General features: G+C 40.8%; 1 protein-coding gene across 1 annotated transcript in view; it reads right to left on the reverse strand.

The window, feature by feature from the left end:
* LOC122001415 (protein ZINC INDUCED FACILITATOR-LIKE 1-like) overlaps window positions 1-13,392 on the reverse strand; it is a 65,800-nt gene that overhangs the window by 13,401 nt on the left and 39,007 nt on the right. Inside the window, exons 12-13 of the mRNA XM_042556132.1 lie at window positions 11,588-11,673; window positions 11,395-11,502 (exon numbers count right to left, since the gene is read on the reverse strand). Coding sequence (XP_042412066.1) covers window positions 11,395-11,502; window positions 11,588-11,673 — 194 coding nt within the window. The remainder of the gene's footprint in view (window positions 1-11,394; window positions 11,503-11,587; window positions 11,674-13,392) is intronic.

The raw sequence follows: 13,392 nt of genomic DNA on the forward strand, positions 1-13,392 counted from the left end.
GGTGGTACCGGAAATGGAGCAACTGGTACTGCTGGTGCGGGTGCTGGGTACACTGTAGGCACTGGGGGCGTGAGTGCCGCTAGTGTCGAGTACACGGTAGGTCCAGGTGGCGATGGTGCCGGGTACGCCGCAGGCTCTGCTGGTGGAGGTATCGGGTTTGCCACGGGCGGTACAATGTATAAGGTATGGGTGGGTACCTCTAACGAAGCCACCGGAGTCTGAGAGCCCGACGCGCCCGCAGTATCTTGGGTATGTCCCTGACCGACAGGCTCAACCCCAGTAGACATCTCTGGCGAGTCCGTTGCCAGAGATTCCAAAGTCCTCTTACGTGGCCGCCCAGCACCACGTCTCGACGCAGCTACTCGTGTAGATCTCCTCATATCTGTTAAGTTATAACTCAGATATTACTACAAGTAACAAAAATTTTAAAATTACCTTTTTACCTATTTGTCGTCTGGAGATGTTCTGTCGCTGTCCAATACTAATTTTGACCTCAAAATTTCGGACGAGAAAATCGACGGAAACCCATACAAATCCTAAAATAAATACCCAAGTTAACTAGCAAACTTGGGCTAACTCTCAAATCCAGATTGCGAAAAGCAGGTATTGTGACCCACTCTGATACCAAATAAATTGGTATTAGATTGTTTCGAAAATCCAACACACAAAAACTTGACTCACCACAACTAAAAACACGAAAAAAAAACAACCACCAGAAACCTGGCTCTGATACCATCTGTAACGCCCCGGCCCGGGCGGGCCCCACCCGGACCAAACCAGGAACGCCATCAGAATTGCCCATCGGGTTGACGACTAGCTCCACAGACCACCGGAGGTCCTTTCTTTGTCCTCACTCGCACGCACCCTAAAAAACTTCCTAGGAGGTCACTCATCCTTAGATTTCTCCAAGCCAAGCACGCTTAACTTTGGAGTTCTTAAGTTTGGGCTTCCGAAAAGGAAGGTGCACCTTGGCGATATGGATAGTACCATCTAACCTTTTAAGTCATACTTAACCAGAATCTCAGAACCGGGGTGATATAATCACCCCCACTTAAAGACACAACGTCCTCGTTGTGTAACCACGAATCACACCACAGACAAATCCTAGAATCTCCCTCGCTAGGTGATGCCCTGGGTGCTCCTACCACAGACACACTCACGATCGCAAGGTCGCTATGATACTAAATAAATTGTCACGCCCCGGGGGAGTCCGTGCCAGAAAAAATTTCGATAACATCTCCCCTGTACAGGTATACACTCTAACATATCAGGCATGATATGTCAAAACCTTAAGGAACATATATATATAAAAACATAATGCAACGCATTTAATAAATACAGCATACTCAAGTAATAGATAATGACATACAAATGCAGAAATAAACATAAATATTACTACTCGTTAAATATTACTATGCATATCAAACGATAATATCTTAAAAGATAAGTCAAAGTACCCGCCTCCAATAAGAGGATCGTGTCCAAAATAGATCCCTCGTCGAGACACCGTTTCGAATCAAAGTCCTGTAATATCCAACATAAAATTTTAGCTAATTCCGATTGGTAACTAGCTAAACAAAATCCTAGTCCAATTTATGATTCGGCTCAAATTAATGCTACTGACCCTACAAATTTTCTTTTTGCAACAAAACCTAACAATTAACCAAAAGTGTATCACCACTACTTTGGATCCGAATTCCCCCATCATATAGGATTAGGCTAACCATGAAACATACTACAAAACTCACCCGAAACCGATGCCTCAGCTGCTGATTCAATTCTGAAGAACTCACTGCCGAAACTTGAAGAAGCTGTTGCGTAAACACCAATGGCAGATACCATTGTGATCAGCCAACAACTCATACAAACATCCCAATCATAGTCCAATACCCAAATCTGCCCTACCTGAATCGGTGCCCCTCGTTCCCTCTCTGCCGGCGACTGCTGGACGAAGAAAGAAGAAGGCCTGGTGATGAGTCTAGGGCACGGGAGGTGAGACTAGGGCTCGGCTCCTTCGTGCAGAGTGTGAGGTTGCTCTAGTGCAAGGCGATGGTGGTCGATCGGCGCCGGCGCTCGCGAAGTGGCGGAGCACTCACGAGGCGGCTGTGAGAGACGACCACTGTTCCTATCGCGACCGCAACCTGCTCTGAGCCAGTGGCGTCCAATCACTTCTTGGTTGCTGGCACTGACGCCCGATGATCGGTAGTCAGCAGATCCGCGCTGACACGATGGGATCTCCGCGACGCTGGCACGATGGGGCAGAGGAGGGGTTCAGGCAGTGGCGAGAAGAAGAAGCGAGACCCTTGGCCGAGGGGTTTTGTATGGCGGGGAGAAAGGAACCGTCGCGTGCAGCGTCGGTTAGGAAGAAGGAGATCGGGCGTGAGAGGAGAAGAGGCTCGACGCGAGGAAGTTAGGGCACTGGCACGGGTTCGACGGCGGAGAAAAGAAATAAAGAAAAGAAAAGGAAAGGAAAAGGAAAATAAAAAATCAATCTTTTCCTCGTTTAAATGGGGCAGTCTAAACAGGTTTTCCCGGGGCCCAATATTTAATCCCCTTAAACTCATCATACGAGCTCCGAAAAATTCCAGAAAATTTCTAAAAATTCCGGAAAATTCTCTTATGGTTATTCGTCCTTTTTCGGTATTTTACAATAAGGAAGTCTCAAGGATCTCCAACAAGCGGAAAAAGGGAAACTGAAAATCCTGTTGCAAACTAGTGAAGCCAAACTATGAGCAGAAACTGCAGCAAAAGACGAGGCAATATCTGACCTAGCATAGAAAAGCACTCTGCTGAGGAACTGAAGATTTCTCATACCTCAGAATTAGCTGAGAAAATTAAAGATTTATCAGCCAAAGATCTGCATATTTTGGAGCAACAAAGGAAACACAGGAGCCTTGGATAGATTCAATACAAGCTGAACTAGAATCGGCCAAATCTGAACTGGTGGCCTATAAAGCAAGAGAAGACGAACGTTTTAAGGCTAGGCAAAAAGCCTACTTCCAGTCTCACGAGTTTGGCTTGCAATGCAACCAACGCATCATAAGGATGCTTACATATGGAGTCGAAGGAATGATCCAGCAGCTTCGCGAAGCGAGATATCTAACGATCGATCCTCCTAAGCGATTCGTAAATCGCCAACAAATTATGGATGGTCTCCCAAAAGACCTCTTCAGCAAGCTTGATTAATTGTACAATGTAACCATATTTATGTCCTGAGTCTTCTGGGGGAACAAAAAATTAAACTGTAAACATATATTGGCAATTCACTATGTCATACCTAATTTTTGCATATTCTCATGCTTTCTATTATTGATTGAGCAATTAGGTTTCTAAGATGAGCTCCAAGTGAAGCCACTTTATAAGCAATATCTAGTGACTCGCCGGTCAGGAACTTAAACAAGTAAGCGATAATCCTGATAGACCGACAGAGCAGAATAATTTGACCGATTGGAATAATTAGTTCGGGTGGAATAATTTGGTCGGGCGGAGTGAGAATATGTCACTTAAACGTGAGAGCAAGCTCGCTAATAACTCGGTCTAACTCAAGAATTAGGCGCGAGAGTAACTCACTTATTACGCGGCCAAACAGCTCAAGAGTCTGAAATATAGACGCGAGAGCACGCTCACTTATAACTCGACCAAACGACTCAAGAGACTGGAATATAGGCACGAGAACATGCTCGCTTATAACCTGGCCGAATGGCTCGAGAGTTGGAATATAGGTGCGAGAACACGCTCACTTATAACTCAGCCAAACGACTCAAGAATCTGGAATATGGGCACGACCACGCGAGAGCACAGTCGCTTATAACTCAACCAAACAGCTCGAGAGTCTGGAATATATGAACGAGAGCACGCTCATAATCGGCCAAATGACTCGAGAGTCTGATACATAGCGCGAGAGCACGTTCACTTATAACTCGACCGAACAGCTCGAAAGTCTAACACATGGCGCGAGAGCACACTCGCTGACATGGCGTGAGAGCACGCTCATTGACATGGCTCGAAAGCATGCTTGCTTATAACTCGGTAGAATGACACGAGAGTCTGGGACATGGGGCGAGAGCACACTCGCTTATAACTCGGCTAAACAGCTCGAGAGTCTAAGACATGGTGCAAGAGCATACTCACTTATAACTCGGCACGCTCGCTTATAACTCGACCGAACGGCTCGAGTCTGGGATATGGCACGAGAGCATGCTCGCTTATAACTTGGTCGAATGGCTCGAGTGTATACTCGCTTATAACTCGGTCGAACGGAACAAGAGTCTGGAATATAGGCACGCTCGCTTATAACTTGGTCGAACGACTCGAGAGTCTCGCTTATAACTCGATCGAATGGCTCGAGAGTCGGGGACATAGCGCGAGAGCACACTCACTTATAACTCGGCCGAATGACTCGAGAGTCTGGGATATAGGGCTTTTTGAGATAAATTTGTCTGTATTTTCATTGAGTGTAAATATACAATATGATACATTAACTCATTACAAGCGTACTCTTAAATCCTATAGGGTTGTAGATGATTCACACTCCAAGGCTGCTCCAAATTCCTTTCATCTGTACCCTGGAGATAATAGAAGCCCGAGGTGAGCTTTTACACAACCTTATATGGTCTGCCCCATGGTGGCTCCAGCTTGCTAACATCCCCGACCGGCTTGCTCCACTTCTAGACTAAGTTCTCCACTTGAAAAAAATCTTAGAACAACTCATCTATTGTAGTTGTGTTTCATCTAACAATATACTATGAGCCGAGTTGTTGCTTATCTCTGATTTCCTCTATCAAATCGAGCTCAATGAGGCGCCGCCCGAAATTATCTTCGTCGTAGAGTTGTCTCCGATCGAATTCCACCCCCAATTCGACCGAGACAACTGCTTCACCATCATAAACAAGGATAAAAGAGGTTATACCTATCGCTTCTTGTAGAATAGTGCGGCAAACCTACAACACATTAGGTAACTCATCAACCCAACTTCATCCAACATGATCAAGCTTAGTCTTGAGTCCTTTGATGATTTCTCTGTTAATGACTTCAGCATGATCGTTGCTTTGAGAATATGCCACAGATGTAAACATTTATTTAATGTCGTAACTTGAGCCCCATTCCTGGATCTTTTGGCCCTTGAACTACCTCCCGTTATCTGAGACAAGCTTGTAAAGAATCCTGAACCGACACACAATGTTTTGCCAGAGGAATTTGATGACCATTCGCTCAGTTATTTTGACCAATGAGCCTCCGCCCACTTGGAAAAGTAGTCCACGGCAACTAGCAAGAATTTTTCTGAGCAAGCGTCATAGGGAAGGGCTCTACGATATCCATACCACATTGATCAAATGGGAAGGAAAAAATTAAAGTTTTAAATAGCTCAGTAGCGTGATGTTGAATGTTTTGATGCTTTAGCATGATAGACAAGTTATTACCAACTAAGCGGAATCAGCCTGTAGAGTGGGCCAAAAGTACCCAGCCAGTAAGATTTTTCGAGCAAGTGATCGACTGCCTGAGTGACTTCCTCAGGAGCCTTGATGAACTTCTTGTAAAACAAATTGTACGTCATCCGATCTGACACATTTGAGTAACGAGCGAGAGAAAGCCCTCTTATATAATTGATCCCCAATTAGAGTGAACCGACCGACCCTTTTCTTGGTCATACATACTTGTTCCCGATCGGCGGGCAAGACCCCCTGCTGGAGAAACAAAATTAATGGTACTCTCCAACTAGTTTGTAATTCCAGCTCGGTATTTCAATAAGAGCTGTTAGATTCTACATGCTTGTCCAAAGTCCATACGATTAAAGGACCAATCAATTTGGCTAACCCGTTTGCCTTATGATTTTCCGCTCGAGGTATCTTCCATAGAATAACTTCTTGAAATCCTGTCCTCAACTTCTCGAATGCCTTCGCATATAATTTGAGTCATTCATTATTAATCTCAAAATTACTTGCCAATTGCTGAATAACTAACTGAGAATCTAAATAAATTAAGACCCATGTGACTCTCACATGCCTTGCGACCTACAGGCCGATTATTAATATTTCATATTCTGTTTCATTATTGGTAGCTCGGTAATTTAGCCAGAAGAATAATTGTATTCTGTCCTCCTAGGTGATATCATAAGAATGCCCACTCTACTTCCTTACAGAGTGGACGATCCATTCACATATATTTTCCAGGTTTCTTCTGTCTCTATGCTTTGTATTTTAGTTACAAAATATGCTAAGGCCTGAGTTTTGATGGCCGCTCGGGTTGGTATTGTATGTCATATTCACTAAGCTCAATGGTTCACTTAATCCGTCTTCCAGAGGCTTCCGGGTTAATGATCACCCGACCCAAGATGTTGTTAATTAATACGATGATTGAATGTGAGGGAAAATAGGGACGTAACCTCCGAGGCCTAAAACTAGTCCATAAGCCAATTTTTCAAGTCGATGTAGCGACACTCGACATTCTTTAATAAATGATTTAAAAAGTACAAGGGTTGTTGCTCCTTCCCCTCTTGCCGTACTAAAACCCGACGACATTCTCATTAGCTGACAAATACACCCACAAGGGCTCACCCACTATGGGTTTGACAACTACAGGCAGGACGGATAAATAATTTTTTAATTCCTCTAAAGTTTTGTCACACTCAGCATCCCATTGAAATTTGGTCGCTTGGCGGAGTATCTTGAAAAAGGACAAGCTCCGGTTGGCCGATCTCAATAGGAACCAGGATAACGTAGTGATTCGCCCAGTCAGACATTCTGCTTCCTTAAGATTACACGGGGGAGCCATCTCTTAAAGAGCTTATACTTTGTTTGCGTTAGCTTTGATTCCCCACTCTATCACTATATACACTTGCTGGGATTGAGTTTGAGTCCATACTCCCTTAATGTTTGGCAGGTTTCATCTATATCAGTGCATAAATCAATCACTCGAAGAGATTTGATAAAAATATCATCCATATAAACCTCTATATTCCGCCCAATCTACTTCCAGATAAGTTGCTCCTACATTCTTTAGTCCAAACAAGATAACATTATAATAATAAGTTCCTTTAGTAGTTATGAAGTTAACCTTTTCTTGATCTTCTTTGGCCAACGAGACATGATGGTAGCCCTAGTATACATCCAACATACATATCAATTCACAACCGGATGTCGAGTCCATCACTTGGTCGATGCGAGGCAAGGGATAATAATCTTTGGGGCATGCCTTATTCAAATACCTGAAATCAATGCAGACTCATCATTTATTCCCTAGCTTAGACACCAAGATCACGTTGGCCAACCAACTGGGGAATTGTACTTCCCGGATATAGCCAGCCTCTAGCAACTTATCCACCTCAACCCGGATGATTTAGCCCGGATGATTTTATTCTGTTCGGCCTCAAAATCCTGCTTCCTCTGTTTAACAGGCCGGGCGTCCGAACGGATGTGGAGCATATGTTCCATGACAAGGGATGATATGTCGGTCATTATTACACGTTAAGCACACGACAAGCTCAACTTTAGGCTATGGAGCCAGGTCAGTAGCTATCTGAGTAGTAGCCTCTGGCCGACCTAGCTAAATCTATACCTCCTTTTCTTCATAAACCAGTGGGGGGGGGTGTACCCGACCTGATCATTCACGGACAATTTGATCTTCTGGCAAAAAGTTAAGACAACCGTCTGGAACTCATTTAAGGCTGATCGGCCCAATATTACGTTGTATGTTGTGGGTGCGTCCACCACGATGAAGGTCAACTGACGCGTCCTCATTAGGGACTCCTCCCCTAAGGATATGGCCAGCTTGATCTGACCGAGCGACTAGACTTCATTACCAATGAATCCGTATAAAAGCGTCATCATTGTTGGAGCTTGCTTTTCAATCTGCAGCTACTCGAACACCTTCTTAAAGATAATGTTGACTGAGCACAAAGGTATGGTGTATATTACAATTGACCAACCTTAATTATTAAAGTATCATCATGGGACACTTTCACCCCTTCCAAATCCTTGGGCCAAAAACTGATTTCAGGCCCTGTGCTGGTTCTCAGCTACACTTGACCGTATGAATTTCCAGCCGGCGAGCATGCAATTTGTGGGCCCGGTTGGAGCTTCCTACTATCATACCAATATCTCCCTGAGCGGCATTATTGCAGTTTTCTTCTTGCAATGTCGAGGGATGCTCCTATTGTACCCGGGCGGGGGCCTAAGCCCAGTTCTTTTACTACGGGGCGTTCTTTAGCGCCACTCGGCGTCTCGATGATCCCTCCTAGGTGGTCCATTCGGTCCTTGATAATGCTGGCGGTTAGGAGACGGTGAGCGATAGTAGAACCCTTGGTTAGCCGCCTAACACTTCTCCTGGTTGCAATGGTAGCAATCCTGGGTGTTATGCGTTTCTGACTGATGATAGGTATAGAACTTTGGTGGAGCCCATCTGGGGCTCAGGGAATCTCGTCCGCTCAGCCTCCACGTGTTGTACAATGTGAAGTGGTTGCTCCTGATGATGAGGTTGAGGACCCGTTCGGGGTCCCTTATACGGAAGAGGCGAAGGAGCTCAAGAACAGGAAGTGGAGCGGGTGTAGCAACCTCCTTCCAAGAAGATTGGGCTTCTTACACGTTAATGTACTTGGTTGCCCTTCCAAATAAGTGATCGAAGTCCCTTGGGGGCTTCTTAATCAGGGAGCGGAAGAACTCACTATTTGTGAGCCCTTGAGAAAAGATGCTCACTAAAATCTCTAGAGTAGCTAAAGGAATATCCATGGTCATTTGGTTGAACTTTTTGATGTAGGCCCTCAGTGTCTCCTTGGGCACTTGTTTGAGAGAAAATAGGCACAGTGTGGTTTTGTGGTACCGGCGACTGTTGGCAAAGTGATAAATGAAAATTTTGCGAAAGGCCTTCAAGCCGATTACACCACCTTTGTGCCGAGTCAGAGAGTGGTGAGGAACACTCAACACTTCACGCCATCCGTATACTGTTGAAGGATGGTTGCGTTCTCAAACTTGAGGAGGTGGTCTTCTGGGTCGACCACCCCTCCATATGCCCCTATTGTCAGGAGTTAGAAATGGCTCGACAATTTATCCTCTAATATTTCATGAGAGAACGACATGCTTATCCGACCGTATCTTGGCGCTGAGTGGAGCTGAGTGGAGTGATAAGTCCTCCAAGTCTGAGTGGAGCAATAAGTCCTCCAAGTCTGACCGGCCCTTAGGGCCAACCGACCGTAAGCTGAGAGACTTGTGCTCAAAGAATAGGGAACTGGTCCCATAAAGTCTGATCGACTTTAGGGTTGGTCCGCTATATGCTAGGTACCTTGATACCGAGAAGTAGAGCACTAAGTCCCTTAAGACCGATTGGCTCCTAACCTGATCGACTCCTGGGCCCACCGACTTCATGCTAAGCGTCATAGCACTGAGGGTGAGGAGCTAAGTCCTGGTGAGAATAACTCGTTCAGATGTATATACTCTAACTGTCACCTCACCCTAACTTTCACCACCACCTGATCTTGACTTTGACTACCACATCACTTGCCACATCGGTCCGCTCACAACATACCATATCACCTTCCATAGGACAAAGGCATGCCCACAACAAGGAGAATAAGATATCCAACAATCATGCTAATTTTTTCACTTTAATCAAATTCCACTTGATACAACAAACAATGACATACGTCCATAACATATATAGTGTCCAGCATCTAAAAGTCTGGTCTTAGTATCCAACATATATTGTCTAATAAATAGTATAATTCTAGACATAGGTTTAGAAGATTTAGTGTAAATGGTCACAAATAATAATGTCAACTTTAAAAGTGTTGGAGAGTTATTATAGTGAAAACTTTTACCATTATCTTGGACACTAAACGTAAGACACTGTATTAATTCAATGATGACGGATATTGATATACTCGATATGGTGAAATATAAAAAAGAGGCAATCATTCATAAAATTTGTTTCTAATCATCATTAGATTCATTGATTGATGAGGAAATTTGTTAATGGAAATATTTTATAACTAGGAACAACTACATTTACAACTCCATTCCTCTTATTAAAGTCATCCCAAATAATGTCTGATTAAAGATTATGTCACTTTTGAGGATTGGAAAGCCAAACATAAAAATTAGAATATGTGTCAGATTTTAAGATTACATTATAGATGTGCTTATAGCAATAAAGCCCATATATATAAGTTGTTCTTTGTAAGAACAACATGGACAAAAAGCTACAAATAGGTAACATTTACCATTTATTCACAAAGCAAGCAACAAAAAATCGAGACACATCTAGAATTATCAATCATCTACATTATGTTGATATAATCACTAAAGAAATGATAATCAATGGGAAAAATATATTTATTTGGTAGGTATGTAATTTTTTCAATAACAAAAATTGTTAATATTGATTATTAATAATAATATATGCTTGACTGCCTTGATGACTAGAGTTTAGTAAGATCTAAATAGTAGTACATTCTAGGTTTAAACTACCAATTGAATGCCAATCTCAATAATTATATGAAATTGATATTATGGTGCACTAGCCTTTATCATTATGTTTATTGTGTAAATGAAGTTTAATTTGCACTCAATGAAAAGTTTGAAATGTTCATACTGAAAACTAATACTTATGCTAAGTAATAAATGGCAAATACAATTTAGAAAATATTAATTTTTTTGGATCTTATGATCCTATGCTACAATCTTACAACCTGATCCTACAAATGCCTCGTGTTTCCAGATAGACATCCTAGATAAGAAGAAAAGTAGAAAACAAAAACTTTCAATGGGAACTGGATTATATGGTCCAATATATAAAAATTCTGGTTGCAACAACAAATGTGAATACGTAGAGAATGGTCCATGTAGCAGCAACACCATTGTCTGTGGTATTCCAAATAAATTTGAATTTATATGATGTGTAGTTGAAGATACATCGCTTTGTTGAGATTTAATTTGTTCATTTTCAGAGGATAGTTGTGTGCATGGGCCTGCTCGTTTATTTTTTGCTTGGATAAGGTGCAAGTTAGAACCTCATACTATATAGAAAACATCCATTGATTGAAAGTTCCAAGTAGAATGATTTTGTCATATAATAAAAATAAATTAGATCTTATTATCCACTTTCATTAAGGGAATAGCTTTACTATAGTAGGGCATCACAGTAGATTTTATCAATCTTCTTAAAAATTTAATAGATTACACAAAGACAAATGGTAATAAGAAAACTCCTATTAGATCTATAAATGATCCTAATCGTGTCACATCAGATACCACCAGTACATCCATCTATATCAACATAATCTGCTATATAAAAAGGACATATATAGTATGAAAATCATTTAATATCAGCATGAAGAGGAGATAGCATTGAAATTATTGGCGTCAATATAAGTATGAGAGAGAGATTAAATTTAGATTTACTCACAGAAAGAACATTCTTCATCAAAGATGCACAGTTCACTATCAATGTAAGTAGAAGTCCTGATAACTTAGTCATAAAGGGAAAAGCCGCAAGCAAAGGTATAGATAAAGCCTGAATATTACAGAATAGAACGGATTAAATAAAAGCAAGTATATACCAGTTATGAAAAGAGAAGCTAGAAAAAGTTGGTTCTTACTGCAGCAGCACGCATTAATTTGATTGGTCCTAGCAATTTCTCAGCTGAAGGATAAACAAGAAGTTGGTATACCAGAAGACCAAGTCCTTTAAATACAACAAATACTCACATATTATGTTCCAATGCTGCAAGAGAACTTAGAAAGTGGAAGAACGAGTCCTTACTCATAAAGCAGCATTGTTAAGAAGCAATGCCAGAATCATAGGTTGAAAGTTAGAAGAAATAAAACAAGAGATGATTAGACTTAATATGGTCAGTAACTTAGTATAATTGATTCAATGCTTATAGGAAAGTCACCTAGTGCATCAAATATATTCTTTTAAATATATCTTGTTAGCTTTCAACTCCAGGACTTTTGTCAACTATTGAGAACTGAGTTTTAATACACCGCTCATTAGAGTTATAGCCACTGTGTTTGGAAACAAACTTTGAATCAAAAAAAAAAACAAAAAAGTATCAAGACTTAACTAGTAGCTGACAGAGGCTATATTATCATTCTGAATTCCCCAAGCATTTACTATATTGGATGAATAGATTATATGAGTATTACACACTGATCCTTGTTCTCCTCTGACTCTGTTTTAGGTTAGAGAAAGTTATGTTGCAAGTTTCTGTGACCTAAAACAGTAGCCAAAAAGGATTTTCCTCAACCTAGTTTTCTTAGCCTTCAAGCAATACCTTCTTCACAACCAGAACTGATTGATCAGGTCCCTGTTAAATTGCAATTAGGTCTCCAAATAAATGGTACAAGCATGGGACGATATAGAATATGGAGGTAGATAAAATATGCTTTCTAGCATAAAGGTCAAAAATGAAGAAAATTTGATATAGTGAATAAAAAAAGATTCCCTTAAACCCATCGAGCATATGTTTATCATTTACTTTTTAAATTGTTTTAACAAATATTACCTTAAGATAAAAAAATATTTGAGATCCAATTCAAATCAGTTTTGTTTTAAAAAATTGTTGGATGACAGAAGTGATCCAGAAAATAATTTGAAAGAAAAATTTGGAACCCCATTCAAAACTAATGAAAAGTTTCTAATCAACTTCAAATTGAATTAATTAGTATACAAGTTACTTGTTGAGAGAGACCAAGAATGAAATCAATTCAATTTGGAAGCAAAATGAGAAAAATACAACTTTTGGGAAACTATTTATAAATTAGGCTCTAGACTTGTATGAATGCGTCTAGAACTTAAACATTAGATTCTGCCAAAACGAATTTGTTATTGATTTATTTGGTGCTAGCAGAAGTGGAGAGTAAGAATAGTACACATTCACTTCAACAGAATCTATTCTTTAAGATTTAACAAAAATTAAAACAAAAAAAAGGGTAAAAGAGGCCGTCCTTTTGATGATATGTCAAGATGGAACCCCTCTTTGAGAATTCTATTAAAAGGGAGGAATTTTCTTTTCTTTTCTTTTCTTTTCATTTTTGACAAAACTAGATCAAAGTGAAGACAGGTGGCACATGATATAGGATCTCATTATCTGCTTTTCTATAAACCATAAGGGAATGATTTAGAATCTTATCTTAAATAAGGAAATGATATAAATAAGATTCATCGCCATCATAAATTAAAGATAATTAATCTGACTACAAGAAATAATATCCAGTTACCAACTGAACATACACAAAAATATTGGATTAATAGAAAAGAAAACACCTAGGTGAAAGACATGATTTGATAACACTTCATTGAAAAATTGAAATTTGCAGCATGTCAAATTTGTGCAGATTCAATCGATCATGTAAGTGTGGTAGCACAAGGTTGTTGATCGATATTATAATTACATGGAAA

Source organism: Zingiber officinale, chromosome 7A (genome assembly GCF_018446385.1).
Source record: "Zingiber officinale cultivar Zhangliang chromosome 7A, Zo_v1.1, whole genome shotgun sequence".
NCBI lineage: Eukaryota > Viridiplantae > Streptophyta > Magnoliopsida > Zingiberales > Zingiberaceae > Zingiber > Zingiber officinale.